At 36.3% G+C, this 17,756-nt stretch overlaps 2 protein-coding genes and 1 pseudogene across 4 annotated transcripts; 1 reads left to right on the top strand and 2 right to left on the bottom strand.

Annotated features, from left to right (window-relative positions):
• Positions 1-4,660: 4,660 nt before the first annotated feature.
• Positions 4,661-7,878, top strand: LOC112697426 (rust resistance kinase Lr10). The gene is made up of 2 exons (XM_025750602.3): positions 4,661-5,680; positions 6,560-7,878. The coding sequence occupies exons 1-2, from the start codon at positions 4,978-4,980 to the stop codon at positions 7,678-7,680; spliced, it is 1,824 nt and encodes a 607-aa protein (XP_025606387.1). The 5' UTR covers positions 4,661-4,977; the 3' UTR covers positions 7,681-7,878.
• A 194-nt stretch (positions 7,879-8,072) lies between these two features.
• LOC112697425 (rust resistance kinase Lr10) lies at positions 8,073-13,363 on the bottom strand. Of its 3 annotated transcripts, none has more exons than XM_029287678.2 (5): positions 12,391-13,050; positions 11,779-12,275; positions 10,677-10,709; positions 10,388-10,411; positions 8,073-9,655 (listed from the first exon to the last, which is right to left on the bottom strand). In XM_029287678.2, exons 2-5 carry the CDS (start codon positions 12,065-12,067, stop codon positions 8,400-8,402), a joined length of 1,602 nt encoding a protein of 533 aa, XP_029143511.1. In that variant the 5' UTR covers positions 12,068-12,275; positions 12,391-13,050; the 3' UTR covers positions 8,073-8,399. The 3 variants fall into 3 exon arrangements, with proteins under 3 accessions (XP_029143511.1, XP_029143512.1, XP_025606385.1); XM_029287679.2 differs by having other exon boundaries at positions 11,779-12,272; positions 12,391-12,804; XM_025750600.3 differs by having other exon boundaries at positions 11,779-13,363.
• On the bottom strand, positions 13,197-17,383 carry LOC114924142 (uncharacterized; annotated as a pseudogene).
• Positions 17,384-17,756: the final 373 nt, after the last annotated feature.

Raw genomic sequence — 17,756 nt, 5'->3', positions numbered from 1 at the left:
TTTTCCTCTACATCTCTTCTGCGCTTCTATTCCCATCCCACTTTGCCTCTTCTCCTACCTGTCTTAGGAAGCTTCTTTGTTCCTCACCTTTCATCCACCACCACCTCGTCCTTGGGTTCTTCGTATGATGTCTTTTGCTCAACGTAAAAATTCATGACGAGCACCCTATGTCGTGTTGTCAAACTCTCTCCCGGGATAATTTTACAATTAATGCAAAATTTCTGGTCGACTCTCCTTAACAAGAAGAAGTCGATTTGAGAGCTTGTTATGCCACTCTTATAGGTTATAAGATGTTTGTCTCTCTTTTTAAAACATGTATTTGCGATGAGAAGATCAAAGATTGATGAAAAGTCCAAAATAGTTTTACTCTTGGCATTGATCACCCCGAAACCATGGGCTCCATGAATACTCCCATATCCAGTTACTTCTCTTCCAACATGGCCATTTAAATCTCCTCCTAAGAAAATCTTATCTCCCAAGGGTATGTCTTGAACCAAACTCTCTAGATCCTCCCAAAACCTTAGCTTGTGTTGTTCGCCGAACCCACTTGCGGTGCATAGGCGCTAATCACATAGAAAACACCTCCCTCCACCACAAGTTTGATAGAGATGATCCAATCTCCCACCCACTTGACATCCACTACGTCCTTCTTTCACTGCTTATCCACAATTATTTAAACCCCATTTCTATTTTTCACCTTTCCTATATACCAAAGTTTGAAACGAGAAGTATCAAACTCCTTAGCCTTCGCACCAACCCATTTTGTTTCTTGTAGGCACATAATGTTAATCTTCCTCCTTGTCATGGTGTCCACCAACTCCATGGACTTTTCTATTAGAGTGCCTATGTTCCATGTCCCAAATCTCAACCTTCTGTCGCTCTGACCTTTACCTTTTACTTTGTGAACTAGCTTATTTACCCTCGCCCGTTCACGAAAACGTGAGAATCCTTGCTCATTTAACACTACATCCGGACACCGATGCAGCGGCTCTTGCTCATTTGACATCGTACTCGAGCCATACGACACGTTACTTCCGGGCAACGACCTAGCTTTAGCGCAATAATGTCTTTGATTCATGTCATGGGGGTTCGACTATATTTTTATGTTAGTTGTCGAAGACCTAATACAATCCTCCTCCTTTATCCGGGTTTGGGACTGGCTATGTACCGCACGTGTAACATAGGCGGAGTTCCAAGTTCACACCATTGTTTGTATTATTCTCACATGTGCATTTGGTTGATTTACCATACTAACTGATTATGCAAAAAGTTAAAGTAAAGGTTAAGGACGATTTTGGTCTCTAAGATAAAGGTCAATTTTTTTTATTTTTAATATTTTTTCATACAAAATCATTCTTAAAGTTTAAAATCAAATATTAAAATCGTTCTTTTTATATTAAAAGTATTAAAATAAAAAAATATTAAATTGACTAATCTAACCTTTCTAATCATTTATTAGGTCGAACACTTTTAATTTCAGATATATTTATATCAAAACACAGTATTTTCTTTTATTATTTTGTATAAAATTTTGTATACTAAACAAATAAATTAACTAACTAAAAATTTATATACAGAATTAATGTTATATAAAATTAATAATAAAAAATTATTAAATAATAATTTATTCAAATTTATTAAATCATCTAATAACTGCACTAAATCTCCTGTTTTTACCGACCAACTTTATAAAAAATTTTCAAAATCATAGTTGTCAGAACCCAACCAATAATGAAACCAATTAGACTATTGGATCACTGAATCACTAATTCAACCAGTTAACCTGATCCCACATATATAAAACATATAAAATAGCAAAAAAATTTAAAATAACATTTAAAATACATATCTTCAATAACATTTTAATAAACATTAAGTCTCAAATTCTAAAAATAAGTAAACGATCAAAATAACAATAATGGATTATATCCAAAAAATAATTTCAAAGTTTGGATATCTTTCTTCATCTGAAAATCTGGAACTACATTCTGATTGGTTTCATTCTAATTTGCATTTTTCACAAACTTATTATTAGCTTCATCATCATGACATCATCTCAATCATCTTCCATATTCAATTGATCTAGCATTTCAATAATATTTCACAAATCATAATTAATAATGCAAAATATTTGGTTAAAGTATTACATGTTAGAATATAATTAGGATCAATTAGCATATTTGGATATTTATTATAGGATATTACATCTTTATTATTACGATTCTCATAGCACCTATAAATACCCTTCTATATTGTATCGTTCCAGACAACTTGAATAGACAACTTGAATACACTCAATAATACACAAATCCTTTCTTCAATTTAGTCTCTTGTTTCTAACATGGTATCAGAGCCATGGTATCCTCCTTGAAGAGGATAGGTTGTTTTCCTTGCGGTGAAATCATCGTAGTTTTTGCATTTTTTTCTATACCATTCTTCTTTCTCTTTTGTCACTCCTTTTATGCTTTTTCACCTCACAGACTAGCCTATTTTTCTCTGTCTTGTGTTTTTTTTGAGTCGTACGACCAAACACTATTGTCATCCGCTGCTTACCTATTCTCATGAAAAAATCGTATAGTTTTTGCTCTCTTTCGGCAGTTCTGTCTACGTTCTCTTATGGCAGTTCCGTTTGCGTTCTCTCGTGGCAGTTCTGTTTGTGTTCTCTCGTGGCAGTTTCGTCTGCATTCTCTCGTGACACAGTTCCATCTGTGTTCTCTCGTGACAGTTTCATCTGCGTTCTATCGTGGTAGTTTTGTTTGTGTTCTCTCGTGTCAATTCCGTCTGCGTTTTTTTGTGGCAGTTCCGTCTGTATTTCGTCTGGGTTTTCTTGTGGCAGTTCCGTCTGCGTTTCTTTCTGGCAATTCCATCTACACTTCCTTCAGAGAGCGGCAGTTCCGTTTGCGCTTCCTTCAGACAAGCGGTAGTTCCGTCTGCGCTTCCTTCAGACTAGCGATAGTTCCCTCTACGCTTTCTTCAGACAAGCGGCTGTTCCATCTGCGCTTCCTTCTAGTAGTTCCATCTGCACCCGTTTTATCAGTTTATGCAATTTTTTCTCTCTTTATTTTGTTGTTTTAAATAAGTTTCAAACTCAAGTTGTCACTTGAGTTTGTTTGAGGGGTGATGTTAGAATATAATTAGGATCAATTAGCATATTTGGATATTTATTATAGGATATTACGTCTTTATTATTACGATTCTCATAGCACCTATAACTACCCTTCTATATTGTATCATTCCAGACAACTTGAATACACTCAATAATACACAAATCTTTTCTACAGTCTAGTCTCTTGTTTCTAACATTACAAAATCATCCCTAACAAAAATATACCCAAATCATCTAAAGCTGATTGAAGAGACATATTTATAAGATCATTCCGTAAAGTATCAACTTCTTCACGAGTTAAAAATGGTGGTGAATCTTCCATTATCCATTTTGAATGATCCTCAAATGTATCAAGACAAATTGGATCATAACTTTACTTTCTCATTCGTTTCCTATATTATCAATTAACTTAATTATTCTTATTATGACTAAAAATACATAATAGAACAGTTTTTTCTTTATCCACTTGTTTATATTGGCCCTATGCAGGATCAGTTTTTTCTCAATTGCTATTTTTTTGGGTTCCAATTGTTGCATTAGGAGTTGATCCTTGTTTTTGGAAAGTTTGTGTTTCTGATGATATCTTTGATGAAACCATCCTAAATTCCTAATCAATCACGACTAAATAACTAATCTACAGGAATAATATATAACAACAATCTATTAAAAATAATATACAACAGTAACCAAATATAACAACAATATATTACATACAAGAATATATTACACTATAATCAACATATTACACCAACATAAAACAAAAAAACTGATCAATCTAAGAGAAATCAAATAGAAATCAATAAGTTATACACCTATAATCAATTAATTCTAACTAAGGTACTAAATTATTAAAAAATTGAAATACTGAATAACTTTAAAAAAATAAAATAAAAATACATACCTTATGGTTGATGCACCGCCGGCAGAAAAGAGAAAAACCGGAAAAGAAGCACGGTGCCGACGACGATGACAAGAACGACTTGACGATTGGACCGGCAAAATGAGGACGACGACGGACACACAGCGGTATAGGACAGAAGACGACGAGTCGAGATACTCAAAGGCCACCGAAACGACGACTTTGAGTAGCAGTAACCGACGATGTCATCATTCGATGGAATTGGTGCTGGCTGTGGTAGGGTGGTGCGAGAGCAAGACTGCGAATATGATGAGAATGACAAGGGCTGAACGGGTCTCTCTCAGGTCTTGGAATTCGAGGAAAGGGAATGGGTTTGGTGTGAAAACTGAAAGGCTTTGAGCTAGGGTTTTAGGTTTTTGGTTCAGATTTTTTTTTAATAATCGAAACAACGCCATTTCACTCGAAGAAAAAACAAGAAAAATAGAGTTCGAAATGGTTCGAAAATTTTCAAACTCGCTAGTTAGTCAGTTTTCGTCAAACCCAACCGATTTAAATCGGGTCTCGTCGGTTCTTTTTCTTGTCCAGTCAGCTAGCTCACTCAGATCGATTTTGTTATCAATTCATCGTATTTTCAGTCCGATTAAACGAGTCAGTCCGATTTTAATAACAATGTCTAAAATAATGACCAAGTATTTAGTCTAAAAGATATTTCAATATCAAGCACAATCATGGTGAATTGGTGATAACTCATAAGTCAAGATATCCCCATTTCGGAAAGCGCCCTCATTGAATGAATGGATCCAGGAACACAAGGCCGCCACAAACGACCAAGACTTAAAAAAGTGAACGGAAATTAGTACCCAAAAAGGAAAAAAAATTAAAATTGAAATAAGTGGCAAGTTGCTGTTGCTTGTTGCCATGGGGTGCCTGCCTGATCTATCTTTAAACAAAAAATGCATGACAACCAACATCCTGAACCTCTGCAAATCCTTTCTGTTTCACAACTAACCCAATGTTCCGTTCTCAAAATTTCTCCATTTTGCTGTTGGTTCTTTTTCTGGCGCCAAATTCCGTTACAGTTAACTGCCGATGTACGGACAAATGTGGACGCATCAAGATCCAGTTCCCATTTCATCTCAAAAATAGCAACCTGAATGAAAACGCTACCTATCTACCTGGATTTGAACTCTCATGTAACGATAAACATCAAGCTCTGCTGAAACTTCCAAAGGTTCCATCAGTAAGCTTCTTTGTGAAGCAAATCGATTACAAATCTCAGCAAATTCAGATCTATTACCCAAATAACTGCCTTGCCAGCCAGCTTTTAGCACTCGGAAATTCGTCAACTTCACCTTTCCGATTCATATCACCATATTACGGCGGCGAAACTAGTTACAATAATGTCTCTTTCTTTCGTTGCGCTTCGAGTTCTTCCTATTCCTGTCCAATTTTGCAACTAGATTCTATTAGCGACATCATTGATCCAGGAATACTATCTTGCACCAAGGTGCGTGATGTTTTATCGGTCCAGTGGAGGTTTACGTATGATGATAAGACTAGTTTGTTTCTTGGATGGTCGAACCCTAACTGTGGGCAGTGTGAAGCACAGGGCAAGAAATGCAGACTCAAGAGCGATGGTATGAAAGAGGAAATTGAGTGTTTCCTTTGCAAAACAAACAAGATTTCGACATCCACTCTTGTTCTAATTGTTGCAGGTATGAAGAATCCATACTTGTTGCTTACCACCTAACTTGCTTTCGGTTATTCATTGTTCTCAGTTAGAAATATTCACGGTGAAAACAGTAAGGTCTTTGACACCTAATACTATTCATATTTTTATAGTAAAAGAGAACTTTGATTAGAGAAATAAAAGTTTCAGGTTATCAATGACCTCAATATAGCCATGTAGGTGGCTTCCAAAACTTTGTAATATTGAAAACTTTAGTAGTACTTGCAGCAGCTATAAAGAATAAGTCACTTTAACCTGTTGTAGAGATTTAGGTTAAGAATTCAAATCATAAAACAAAAGTGCTAGTGTTTAATTTGTTTTAACTTATATTTCAACCTGTATTCTATTAATAATATTATGTGTACATAAAAATCAGTTACTAAAATTAACCAGTAGTATAAAATACAAATTAAAATACAAAATTTATATTAAAAATGAGTTAAATAACATATGTATTTGCCAATGAGTAATAGCTTAAATGACATAGTCTCCTCATACTCAATTAAGAGGTTGCGGGTTCGAGTCTCTTATCTTTGGTAAAAAAATAAATAAATAAATAAATAATATATGTATTTATTTATACACATATATAATGATTGATTTTAGTGGTTGATTTTTTTTTTACATGTATAGTTGATAAGAAAAACATAAAAATCTTAACTCATTTTTTAGTTATCTTTTTAATTTGCTAAATGAAAATTATATTTTATTTTTTATCTTTTTTATTTTCAAAAATAATGTATATTTACATTTTTTACTCATCTAAGGACAATTATGAAGATAAATTAGCACTCTCAATCATTATTCTTAAAATAATGTTAAATTTTTTTCTCTAATTGAAGCAACGCTGTTTTATACATTACAGGGACAATAATTTGTTTGATGCTTTTGGTCTTGTTGGCCTTTGCAATGTACCATATTTATCGGTACTTTAAGACTAAAGGAGAAGACCAAGACAGGATAGAAAAATTCTTGGAGGATTACAGGGCCATGAAGCCTACAAGATTCACTTACAAAGATATTAAGAGAATCACAAATGGCTTTAAGGAAAGCTTAGGCGAAGGAGCACACGGAGCAGTATTCAAAGGAATGCTCTCCAAAGAAATTCTTGTTGCCGTGAAGGTACTCAATGATACACAAGGTGATGGCAAGGATTTCATAAATGAAGTGGGAACTATGGGAAAGATTCATCATGTCAATGTTGTTCGCTTGCTCGGATTCTGCGCAGACGGATTCCACCGTGCTCTTGTCTATGATCTGTTTCCGAACGGTTCGTTGCAGAAATTCTTAGCTCCACCGGATAACAGGGATGCTTTCCTTGGTTGGGTGAAGCTTCAGAGAATTGCTCTTGGTGTTGCCAAAGGCCTTGAGTATCTCCATCTTGGTTGTGATCATAGGATACTCCATTTTGACATAAATCCCCATAATGTGTTACTAGATGATCACTTCACTCCAAAAATAACAGATTTTGGCCTTGCAAAGTTGTGTCCGAAAAATCAAAGCACGGTGTCTATGACCGCAGCGAGGGGGACATTGGGCTATATTGCCCCTGAAGTATTCTCAAGAAATTTTGGTAACGTGTCGTACAAGTCTGATATTTATAGCTTCGGAATGCTGCTACTTGAGATGGTTGGAGGAAGAAAGAACACAAATGTGTCTGGTGAGGAAATTTTCCAAGTTTTGTACCCAGAATGGATCCATAATATGCTTGAAGGGAAAGACATCCACATTGATATTGACAATGAGGGAGACATGAAGATTGCCAAGAAACTTGCCATTGTAGGACTTTGGTGCATTCAGTGGAATCCTGTAGATCGTCCATCAATGAAAACTGTGGTACAAATGCTTGAAAGGGAAGGAGACAAGTTAATGGTCCCCCCTACACCGTTTGACTCCACTACCAGCTCAAGTAGAAACAATAATAATGCAGTTGTTCCATCAAGACATCTAAATTTTGAGCTAGAGGTTATTCCTGAGTTAGAGTAAAGGCAATTCACCTCTTGCTAATAAAATGTATTTATATTGGAGACTGATGCAAGATGCGATACATAAAGATTCTTCCCCTCGTTCAATGCAACTTCCACTTGTAGTAATTTTCATAACATGGAATCATGCATGACACGAATTGAAAGCATGTGGCACATTTATCTTGCAAATAAATCATCCTTACTATTTGCGTCTTTATGACTCTGTGTAGAGAAATTTTGAACATTCCCTCTTGACTTGCGTCTATATTTTTAGGTGTCAGGACCAAACTCCAAAATCAAAATTACACAATCAAACTGGAAAGAAAAACACGCCTAATATCATCCCATCGAAAGAAAATACACATAGAAGGATGAGCCAAAAGATACTTATGAACACCCAATTCAATAGAATGACCCAAACAAGCTAACGCATCAGCAACTCGATTAGTATTATACAATTTGTATATACAACTTTTATCAGCACTCAAAAGAAAATATACAGCTTTTATGCCTTGAATGTTCTAAAAATTGCAACATCTTCAAAATGATATTCACACCCAAAAAATTATTCTAAAAGATCTAATTGAATGAGATAAACTACACAGTCCTTGGTAACAATACAACAATTATGTTGCCATAAAAAACGAATCTGTGATCTCATCAAACATGGAGAACTCATATCACTGCCATAACATAATCATAATCCTATATGAAATGGATATGCTCTGTTCTAGTTAGTTAATCATCATCCTCCATTGAATAGTCAGTTGTGGTTTCACCAAGATAACTAGTACCAGAGGAATCCATGCTCGACGCTTGGTTGGAATTGACCTCCTTAACATATCTAGAAGCTTCATGTGAATAGAAAGAAGGCTTTGGAGGCAATGCAAGACTGCCGTCGTTATCCCCTTCCAGCATCTCTACTACCTTGTTCATCGAAGGACGATCACTAGGCTTTAGCTGTATGCACCAAAGTGCAACTAAGAACATCTTTTTGACTAGGCTCTTTTCCTCCTCTGAGGCATCTTCGATTTCAATCTCTCTCTCTTCATAAAGCTGATCATGTATCCAAAATGGGAAGTAAATTTGGCTTGATTCATCGGCATTAGGATTTGAATTCTTCCTCCTACTCGCCATTTCCATCAAAAGCATTCCAAAACTATAGACATCAGCCTTATAAGATACTCCTCCAATGTTTTTGTAGAACAACTCCGGAGCCATGTAGCCTAAAGTTCCTCTTGCTGCAGTCAAAGTGACAGTGCTATCATCCACAGGATACAGCTTTGCAAGTCCAAAATCAGACACCTTTGGGACGAAGTTGTCATCTAGAAGAATATTATGCGGCTTGATATCGAAATGTAGAATTTGCATATCACAACCTTGATGTAAATACGCAATTCCACGAGCCACTCCAAGAGATATTTCATACATCTTCTCGTAACTCAAAGGCAAAGTCCCTTCCTTGGCGAAAATGTATTTATCCAATGATCCATTAGGCATGAATTCATACACCAGGGCACGCTTTTTCTTCTCGACACAATATCCAACAAGACGTACCACATTAACATGATGTATTCTTCCAATTGTAGCAACTTCGTTGATGAAGTCTTGGCCATTAGCATTGGATTCGTTCAATATCTTTATCGCTACATCAGGACCACTTCGAAGTTTTCCTTTGTATACAGCCCCAAAGCCACCTTTACCCAATTTCACTTTGAAACCACCACTCATTTTCTTGATTTCTTTGTATTCATACCTTATGGGATTTAGATTGCTGTCTAGCAAAAAATGTTCAATGTTTCCATATATTGACCAATGTCTTCGTCGCCATATGTAGATCAATACTGAAAGTAGAACTGCAACTCCAAGTACGTATCTAGTTACAAGTATTACTGGTATAATATTTCTACCAATGAATATTCCCCCGTCAAAATACTCCAGCCCAACTGGGTTGCCCAGGTTTCTTGTGCTGAATGTTATTCTACTTCCTAATCCTGCACCCATAATTGATCATTAGGCAAGGTAACCCTTCTTTGAGTTCTTCCAAATAGGCCAACGGGTTTGTTCACAAACATGCATAAGCATCTATGATGCATGGACATTGACACAAACACGAGACACGACACGACATGGGATATGCGGACACACGAATTTAAAATTCTTAACACAGAGACACGACATATATATAAAATATAAAGTTTTTTAGATAAATTGTAATGATATTTTGGTATTTTATTGATATTAAAATATAAATTAATTTTTTAATTATTTTTAATTATATAAAGTATTTAAAATATTTTTTGTTTTTAAAAATTAATAAGATATACTATTTCTAAACTCATTTCAAGAATACATATTAAAAATAAAGTAAGACATATTAACATGTAATGATATTTAGGCGTGTTCAAGCATGTTTGGAGAAGAATTATTTACTTATTATTAAGACACAGTTGGACACCGAAAACACGCGTGTCGGACGAGTGTCAATGAGTGTCGTGTCCGAAATGTGTCCGACACGCGAACAAGGCAAATCAGAAAAGTGTACGTACTTCATAGATAAGTATATACATTAAAAAAAAAATTAGATGCCTTCCAATATGTGAGTATGAGTAAACTAATTCATGCTAGATTCAATTAATTAACACGAGTTAGACAGCAGAGTTTAACACATCGCCTCTCCTTACTAAATGATGCAAATAAACACTTCAAAATGTAGATAAACGTACCAAATACAATGCCTCTGAGATAAGCTGCAAAAGGAATCAAGGAAAGAAAAATAGACTTAATACATATATATACTAGGGGAAAAAAAGCAATGATAGACATAATGTGTCTATTATGTTCATTATTATTATACATACGCTAGTGATCCACTAACCATAGTCAATCATCATATTCAGACGTCATTCTTTTCAGTTATACTTCAATTCTTACTTTAAATATATCAACATTTTATTAAATATAGATTAAAAGGATAAAAAATGATAGGAAGAAGGAATATCCTTACGATCTTACCTCGAGCATAACCGATAGCCTGTTCTGCAATTCCTATAATATTCAAAACATCAATAATTTATATCAGCAAATGATAAAAATGATTATATGATTAAAATAAATAAATAAATGCTCTATGATAATATGAACCATATTTGATTAGGTCGACTAAGTTGAGACATATTATCTGCTTGTCAATTGATTATAATATTTGTGAATAAAAAATTTAAATGACTTTAATCATTGCCTAACGATGAGCTGATATAATCATATAATCATAGTCAAACAACAAGTATATACGTAAGATCAAACTATGACAAGCCGTCTCCTATGTCTCCTATCTACTTTCCGTGCGTGTATACGTTATACTGTTATAGACCATGAAAAAACAGGTCAGTTAGTCAAATATGATCAGTTTGTGAAGCTAATTAATGGAAGAGGATATTTAAGATAATATGATTATAAAATTTTAATATACAAGTCAGACCCCCCAAAAAAGGAAAAAAAAAACCAATACATTTTTCTTTTAACTGCATTTTTTATACATAAATAGATTGATTTAGTTTTACTCTTTTGGCCATTAAAATAATTTTATTTTCAAATGACTATATAGAATCATTTAAAGTGTAAAAATAATATATCTATATGATTTTGTTTCATCTTAAGAATGGATATAATTTTTTTTTTACATACAACTTTTTTTTTTCCAAGATATACTACATGGCAAATAGTTTTTTTTTTTCTTTGAAAGAAAGAGAATAAAAATGGATCTGATGTTATATGTAAGGTAAAATACAGTTATTGAGTTACAAAATAAACATCTCCCATACTATTTAGAATAACCATCCGACTACTAGAGATAATATCTTTCCAAAAAATTAAACTGATTTTAGAGTTCACCAAAAATCAAACTCTTAACTTTTCGGATCTAACAATCTAATATCATATTATGATATCACTCATCCCAAAAGCTTCAGTTTATGAGAAAAAATAATACTAATAGTTATATCTCTAATACTTCATAAACCCCATTATTCTATTGGCTCCTCATACTTTCCCAATCATTAATTAATTAATATTAATATTAATAATATTTATGAATGAATAAGTGGCGTTCACATACCGCACTTATCGGTTGTATGGTAAGCGTAGTGGCAATAGCGCCTGTCACATTGGACTTCTCCAGTCGAAACATTGACCACCTTGCAATTTGTCTTCTTTCCACACTTCTCCTCGCAAACCGCCGGCAACCAAGAGACGCTAAACCCTTCGCCAACCACCTTCCGGATCTCCTCATAAGAAACGTTGTTATTCCCTTCTCCGATCTCCGCCGGAACCTTATCCGTAAGCGTAGCCACCATCAAACTGCACCCAACCTTGATTTCAGTCACACTGTACGATGCTCCCACCATTACATACACATGCCCTAAGCCCAAGGTACTACAACGACTTGCGGTTATATCTACCTTCACATATGCAGCGTCGTCAGTTACTGCATCAGTGCAGTTAAAATACGCTACTCTTGATGGATCGAAAGTGTCTACTGTATCTGGATCGAAATTGTTTAAAGTGAACGGTTGCGATCCGAAATCATCGGGGCCGACGGCGAACTTGAAACTGCTATCATATAAGAAATTGCGAGGGATAAATGAACAATTAGCGTTGTCGCTGAGACCCGCATCACTCAACTTGATGCTGTAATTCTTGTAATCGATGTGGTGCACGTGGTAGTTACCTGAGAATAGAGTTAGCACTGTGGCGTTGTTGCTATCGCATTCGAGTTCGTACCTTTTGTTGCCGCAGTGGCTTGGGTCGCCTTTGAGTCGGAATGGGTAGGTTATGTTGCGGATTTGGCCGCAGGAAGAAGGGGGGCATGGCGAGTGGTGCTTCTTGGCGGTGGATGGTTGTTCGAAAAGGAGGAGGATTGTGAAAAGGAGTGATACAATTTTTTGTGTGATTAAAGAGCAGGGGAATGATGCTTGGGTTTGCATTGTAGTTCTTGTGAGCTGCTGTTTATTTTGGTTTTTCCATTTTTGGGAGTTTATAAATAAATAAAATATCATATCAGTCAAACTTTTCGGTCACTACTAAGCCCCCACCACCCAACTTGATTCAATTTTGCATCAATTATTCAAGAGGAAGGGGCAACAACAACTTTATCAGTAGATTCTGTCGCATATAAAAAAATTTCTCAAAAATATTAGGAGTAAATCTCTGTAATAGTCTCTAAGATTTATAAAATTATCCAATTTAGTTTTTGAAATTTCAATTTTTTAGTATAATGGTCCCTTAGATTGAGCTATGGGCACCATAGTGATCCTCGAGTCCACACCTCTCCTCTCCTTCCCTCCTCTCTCTACCGCACTCTTCTCCTACGCCACCCTCCTCTCCCCCCCCCCCTTCCCCCCCCCCCCTTCCCTTCCCTCTCCACCCTGCCCTTGTCATCCCTATCCCACCTCCTCTCATCTTCAACTCTCTCCATCCCTCTCTCTCCTTCGTCCTACCTTCCCCTACCCTTCCCCCTACCCTTCGCTATCTCTCTTACACCCTGTCATCCCTCGCCGCCTCGCGGTTCATCCCGCACAGTTTGCAGCTCCACCGCCACTTCCTGCCAATCCCATTCCACTCGAATTGGAGCAATTTCGACTGAATGAATACGATATATCTGAGACGGTGTTTTCATCTGGCATCAAACAACTACTATGAATAGTTGAAGGAGGAAAGCTTTGATCTACAAAAATCGATGTCCAAGCAACTACCTTTGGTATGGTGATTCATCATGAGAGCAAATTTGGATTGAACGAAAATGACAATGTCGTTTTCGGCACTATTGTTGTTGTTGTTATGGAAGGAGTTGGAGTAATCGAAATCGAGGAAAGAATCAATTTCTGAGAAGAACATCTTTGATTTTATCTTTGATTTTATGTCTAAGGCGTCCATGAGCTTTGAGCTGTAGTTTGGGTTGGAGATGAGCCAAGCGGGGGCGTCGACATTGGGGAATCCGTCGGAGGAGGCGTTGGTTGGGACGACAAAGCTGAAGGAGGCGCAGAGGCCTTCAGCAAAGTCTAAGAAGGGCTCAACAAGAACGTGCTTGTGGCGGCGGGCGAAGGGAAGGAGAGGAGAATGGCAGAAGGGAAGAGTGCGTTGGTTGGGACGACAAAGCTGAAGGAGGCGCAGAGGCCTTCAGCAAAGTCTAAGAAGGGCTCAACAAGAACGTGCTTGTGGCGGCGGGCGAAGGGAAGGAGAGGAGAATGGCAGAAGGGAAGAGTGCGGTGGAGAAGGAGGGGAAGGAGAGGAGGGTTGCGGGGTCAAAGTGGGTCTAGCGTGGCACTGAATCGCTGAGTCATCACCGGAGATAAGTTCAGAGACCACTATGGTGCTCGGAGGTCAATCTGGAGAACCACTATAGTGAAATTAGAACTTCGAGAACTAAATTGGGTAATCTCGTAAATCTCAGGTATTATTATAGGAATTTACTCAAAATGTTATCAATAAAACAACTCTGAATGATTTAAAATACAAGATAATGGACTGGGGCAAATTTGTGAATATTTTAGGCAATTCCATTGGATAGAATTCTAGTAGAGAGTTCTATCAAATTCTTTGCCTTCTTTGTTAGGGCTTCAAAAGGTCAAGGAGGGTTGATCATGAAGTCCAATAAGACGAAGTGAATCCATCGGAAATCCAACCAAAGGAAATATGCCTATCAAATAAGCATTTAAGAAACTCCATGGAAAAATGAATTGTTGATGGATCTGATCAAGGCACAAGCCATGAAATGATGAAAATGTAGCTTCCTTTGAAATTTTCTATCGTTTTAAGCAAGAATAAGAACAATAAAAATAAATAATTCCCTTACATTCTATAACAATAAATTAGAACCAGACCATAAGACATGGCTCCGGCATTGTGTCTTAGCACTTACCTTGGTTTTGTGGCTCCTACAACCATGACAATGACAACATTTTCTTCTCAAAGCCAATCAAGAGAATATAGAGGATAGTCTAAAATTTGCTTTCACAATTATATATACCATACTCAGCCAAAGAGTAGACTAGCCTTAAAATCCATCCACTTTGCCAGTTTTCATGTTCGGTCCAATTTGTTTACTTGACTAGCAACTACTAAATCTTTTTTCCTGTATCAATAATGATATTAATTAAGGACACTGTTTATCTAAACAATGATAAGGAACATTTTCAACAATGAAGCATTAACACGTTTAATATTAATAAACACAGTAACAGTTGAACAGTTCAGTACAGAAAAACCAAACATATCAACTGGAAAAAGATGTTAAAAAGAAAATATTACTTCCCCACTTCCCCCCGACTCAGGATCAAGGCATCATCTGACCCCTCTCAAAAGGTTTGTCTACAATAGCACAAAGAAACCCAATAACACCAAGGCCACAAGAACCTTTACATTCTATTCGCTACACATAATTAGTAAATTCTGGGAAATTATCTGCTTCAGGAAACCTCTCTAATAATGCTTCATGCCACCTATTTTATACGAATATCTTCAATTTGAGCTAAAGAATGTTCCTGATGTGCATAAAAATGAACACTTCAAAGCGTAAGTCCACACCCAATGATAGAGAGGTGTACTAGAGACTAGAGTCCTTTAAACGGACTGACTCAGTTTTCAGAAGTGAACCATACTTTTCCTTTGTCTCTCACAGACTCATACTCTTCCTTCCAACAAGTCATGTGAGTATTAGGATCCCCTACCTCCCTAGAGTGAAAACTATTGCACTCAAAAGCAACAAAACCTCTACGTTTAATGCATCAGCCACTTGGCTTGGCCAAATAGGTTATTCAACCCGCACATATTCAAAGAAATTAGCAGGAAAATTCACAAATACCACTTAAGGTACTTACTCCGTTCTTGTACATTCATAATTAAGTAATGAGAAAACAAAATACATCCATTCTTCACCCAAAACAATGGAGATCATCAAACATATATATTTACTAGTTTTAGCATTAAGTATCTTTGAGCATTAGTTAGACCTACAGTGAAGAGAGAGCACTAAAGGAATAACTGGCAGTCTTTAGAAAGTCCTCAGATTAAAACTTTTGGGCAACCCTCCATTATAAACCACGGGATAACCCATCACAGATACCAATATAGAACTAGTATCCAAAAGATATTGTTTATTAATGGAACAACGTTATACAATGATAAAGGGAAAAGTAGCGAGACTCCTCAACTCTCCCAACACACTAACAAATGATCGAAGAGACCTAATCAAATCCTTCTTACCTTTATTTATACTCCGCCTTCACTAATTAACTAACTAACTGCTGGGATTCTAGAAGAGGTATTCTACCAAACTCCCAATAAAATATTACACTGATCAAAACCACTAAACTAGTTTGACCTTCAAATTTAGTTCGGTTTGTCAGAGAGACGCACAAAAATAAAGTAACATAAATTAAAATGAGAGTGCAAGCACCATAAATAAAATATTTAACATGAAAAACTAGCAATTACCTGAAGAGGAAAAGGCAAGCCCCAGAATTGTATTGCATAGAAAATACTTTGCTGCAATTGTCTCTGAACTAAAGTTGAAAAAATGCCAAGGTTCATCGTTGCACGGCTATTTTCCTCAGCCAAATCACTAGTTGGCAATATTATCCACACAAAATAATTGTAGCAGATTTGGGAAGTTTTAAGGCTCTAGTTTGGAAATATTTTCCATCAAACCATTCTTACTTCCCTATATTTACTGCAACAAATGTACCAAGAAGGATCCCTTAGCTGGCGAATTGCTTACAAAATTACAATACTTTCAATTCCAGCATAATCCCTTCTATGTGACAACTTGCTCTGAATTGATAACTTCTGACCAAATGATAAGGAACGATAAACACCAATTTCACCTTCATATTCCAAAGACATATCATGCACCTTTAAAATGTAACCAGTACCTCAAGATTCGCCAAACCATCTCTTGGCTCTCGTCTTTACCAATCATTAAAAATGACCACAGCAGTAAACAAAAAGAAGAAATAGCACAATATCAATCTTCATCCACAATATTCATCTCAATAATAAAACCAACAAGGCCATCTCAATTATAAATAAAGTTACATGCCTCCTACAGTTGCTAGAATAAAAAATGAGATGTTTCTGCGTTGTTAAACCAAATCATCAGTTCATTCGTTCCGTGGAAATTACATAACCATCCTATTGAGAGCAATCACTCAACTGATTCATTAGGGAGAAGAAAATAAAAAATTACATAATCCTCTCTTACAATAAGTATAACATCAGAAGAAGTAAGCAAATCAAGCACAATATCCAACGGGAATGTATTAACTTTATTATGCCTTCATTATTAATATTTTAAAATGGAAAGAAAAAAAAGCTCAGAAATCAAAGCATCGACCCTTACGCTCCCAATCGCCGTACCTGGTGGGCTCGGGCCCTTTGGGCCCACCAACCTCACCGGTCTCGTCGTTCACAAGGTCGCCATCTTCATCATCGTCGTCGTGTTGTTGTTCTTGTTCTTCGGTTCGCATGCTTTCCTCTTTGTGAGAAAGGCTCGGTGCGTGTTCTTGTTCGGTAACGGTGTTTTCGCGGGGCTGCTGAGTCGAGTAGGAGCAGAGGAGGCGCGAAACTGAGTTGGAAATAGAGCGAGTCAGGGGTTCGGATCTGGTGAGGTAAGGTGCAGGGTTTGGTACCGTGGAAAGCAAGCGAGGGAGAGAGGAGGTGGTCATTGTGCTTGTTGTTCGGATGAAGCGAAACCCTGGAAAGTGGAGAGGGAAGAGGAAGACGAAGGAGGAATTGCGGTTTGTGAAATGTATTTGTCACCGCACTCGCACTCATGTCGTGTCAAGCTATGAGAATTCCACGAGTACTTGTTTCATTTCGTTTCCATGTGAAAATGCGCCAGTAAAAACCAATAGGAAAAGCACGATGAAAACTCACATGAAGCGTATATTCTTCTTACCAGGAGGATGGAATACTCTCAAATTTTTTTGGATAAAAATTTAAATACAATTAACTCCATGTAAAATTAATAATTAAAAGTTATTAAATAATAATTTAATTAAAATTTTTTAAATTTTTATTTTTTTAATTATTTAATAA

The sequence above is a fragment of the Arachis hypogaea genome, chromosome 6, assembly GCF_003086295.3.
Source record: "Arachis hypogaea cultivar Tifrunner chromosome 6, arahy.Tifrunner.gnm2.J5K5, whole genome shotgun sequence".
Lineage (NCBI taxonomy): Eukaryota > Viridiplantae > Streptophyta > Magnoliopsida > Fabales > Fabaceae > Arachis > Arachis hypogaea.
Note: the sequence above shows the minus strand (reverse complement) of the source record. Positions and strands in the feature narration are given on the sequence as shown.